The sequence below is a fragment of the Scomber japonicus genome, chromosome 12 (assembly GCF_027409825.1).
Source record: "Scomber japonicus isolate fScoJap1 chromosome 12, fScoJap1.pri, whole genome shotgun sequence".
NCBI classification, from domain to species: domain Eukaryota; kingdom Metazoa; phylum Chordata; class Actinopteri; order Scombriformes; family Scombridae; genus Scomber; species Scomber japonicus.
This window is the reverse complement of record NC_070589.1, coordinates 30,866,283-30,868,782: the sequence shown is the minus strand read 5'-3', so window position 1 is coordinate 30,868,782 and position 2,500 is coordinate 30,866,283. Positions and strand designations below refer to the sequence as shown.

The 2,500-nt window shown below is 38.3% G+C and overlaps 1 protein-coding gene across 1 annotated transcript in view; it reads right to left on the bottom strand.

Annotated features, from left to right (window-relative positions):
- LOC128369747 (disco-interacting protein 2 homolog C) overlaps positions 1-2,500 on the bottom strand; it is a 51,350-nt gene that overhangs the window by 35,141 nt on the left and 13,709 nt on the right. Inside the window, exon 7 of the mRNA XM_053330823.1 lies at positions 1-58. This exon is cut by the window's left edge and continues 144 nt beyond it. Coding sequence (XP_053186798.1) covers positions 1-58 — 58 coding nt within the window. The remainder of the gene's footprint in view (positions 59-2,500) is intronic.

The following is a 2,500-nucleotide window of genomic DNA, read 5'->3' as shown; positions in this document are numbered from 1 at the left end:
TGTTGGAGGGAACCAGAGCCAGGCAGTAGACACCGACCTGGTGGATACCGTCTATCGCCTGGAACGGATGGAGAGATGGAGAGATGGAGAGATGGAGGGATGGAGGGAGAAAATAAGGTTGTTAGGGTTCAAATACAGTAACACACACAGTATCAGTTATTTCATTTTGTCCTCCTCCTTCTCTCTTTCTTTCCTTCCCCTCCCTTTGTCCCTTCCTTCCTTCTCTCTTTCTTTCCTCCCCTCCCTTTGTCCCTTCCTTCTTTTTCTCTGTACTTCTTTCCTTTCTTCCTTCCTCTTTTCCTTTCTCCCTCCTTCCCTCCTTCCTTCTTTCCTCCCTCCCTCCTACCTTCCTTCATTCCATCCTCCATCCCACTTTCTTCCTTCCTTCCTTTGCTTCCTCCCTTCCTCCTTTACTTCTTTCCTCCATCCTCCCTACCTTCCGTCCTTCCTTCCTCCCTTCCTTCCTTCCTTCCTCCCTCCTTTACTCCCTCCTTTCCTCCCTCCTGTCCTTCCTTCCTTCCCTCCTTCCTTCTACCATTCCTCCCTTCATCCCTCCTGTCCTTCCTTCCTTCCCTCCTACCTTCCTTACTTCCCTTCTTCCTTCCTCTCTCCTTTCCTTCCTTCCTCCCTCCTTTCCTTCTTTCTTCCTTTCCTTCCTTACTTCTTTCCTTCCTTCTTCCTTCCACCTTTCCTCCCGTCCTTCCTTCCTGTCCTTCTGTGTCTTTCCTTCCTTCTTCCTCCCACCCTTCCTTTTGTCCTTCCTTCCTTCCTTCCTTTGTTCCTCCCTCCCTCCCCTCCCTCCCTCCCTCCCTCCCTCCCTCCCTCCCTCCCTTGACTGGAGGACAACAGTACCAGTTAAAGAGAAAACAGTGTGTGTTGTTAGGAGGAGCAGACGTTTGGGATTTTCTTTAAAGATGTGATTTATTGCTCACATTTTATCGTCACGCCCACCAGAGCACGATGAAGTCATCCTTTAGGATCCAATGAGTTTCCACAAATGTTAAAGTTTCCATTTCTTTTCCTCTTTAAGGTCTGATGAGACTCTTTAAATATACTAGAGAGGAACAAACGACGTACTGACATATTGATAAGTGAGGAGATTGTGAGTGTAAATGTGCAAACAGACTTTATTTCACTTTAAAATCTGAATAATATAAATATCACACTCAGTTATATGATCATTACACCAATATTCCTCTAAACATACTATTATTATTTATTTCCTATTACTCATATTGCTTGTTTTACTTACTATTTATTTATTTTTCTTGATTATTTTATTGATCTTTATATATTTTCTATGCACTTTTTTATTCTCATCGTGTGAATAATAAAGGATTATTGTATTGTCTCATATCATATCTTTTCCTTTCTTATCTTAACCCTCCTGTTGTCCTTGAGTCAAGGAAGGAAGGGAGGGAGGGAGGAAAGAAAGAGAGAAGGAGGGAAGGAAGGAAAGGAGGGAGGAGGGAAGAAGGAAGGAGGAAGGAAAGGAGGGAGGAGGGAAGAAGGAAGGAGGGAGGAAAGGAGGGAGGAAAGAAAGAGAGAAGGAGGGAAGGAAGGAAAGGAGGGAAGGATGCAGGAAGGAAGGAAGGAAGGAAGGAAAGGAGAGAGGGAGGAAAGAAAGAGAGAAGGAGGGAAGGATGCAGGAAGGAAGGAAGGAAGGAAGGAGGAAGGAAGGAGGAAGGAAAGGGGAGAAGGAGGAAAGAAAGAGAGAAGGAGGGAAGGAGGAAGGAGGAAGGAAAGAAGGAATGAAGAAGGAAGGAAAGAAGGAATGAAGAAGGAAGGAAAGGAGGGAGGACCATTACACCAATATTCCTCCAAACATACTATTATTTTTTATTTCCTATTACTCATATTGCTTGTTTTACTTACTATTTATTTATTTTTCTTGATTATTTTATTGAGCTTTATATTTTTTCTATGCACTTTGCTGCTATAATGCTGTAAATGTCCTCATTGTGTGAATAATAAAGGATTATTGTATTGTCTCATATATTATCTTTTCCTTTCTCATCTTAAATGAGATTTGTCCCAAAGTAGGAAAAAAACTATCTATATTTGTAAAAGAGTTACACTTTTATAGCTCTATTTTTTCAATATATAAGTGGAATATTACTGATTACTATTAACAAAATAAAAGTTTTACTTTTAAAAAAAGCAATATATTTAAAAATAAAATACAATTAACTATATTTGAAATACTACGAATAATTTTAAAAATAATTTCCTATCACAAATATCCAGAAATATTGTTGTTTGTTTAATTTTAACCGTCAAATACACATAAATAACTTAAAAAAAAAGGTTTACATTTTTTAAAGTTATTTATGTGTATTTGACGGTTAAAAAATTGGGAAAAAAAGAATAAATAAATAATTTAAATTAAACAAACAACAATATTTCTGGATATTTGTGATAGGAAATTATTTTTAAAATTACTCCACAATGGTTATTCTATAATTAAGTCTTTTAATTATTATATTTTACATGTCTATTA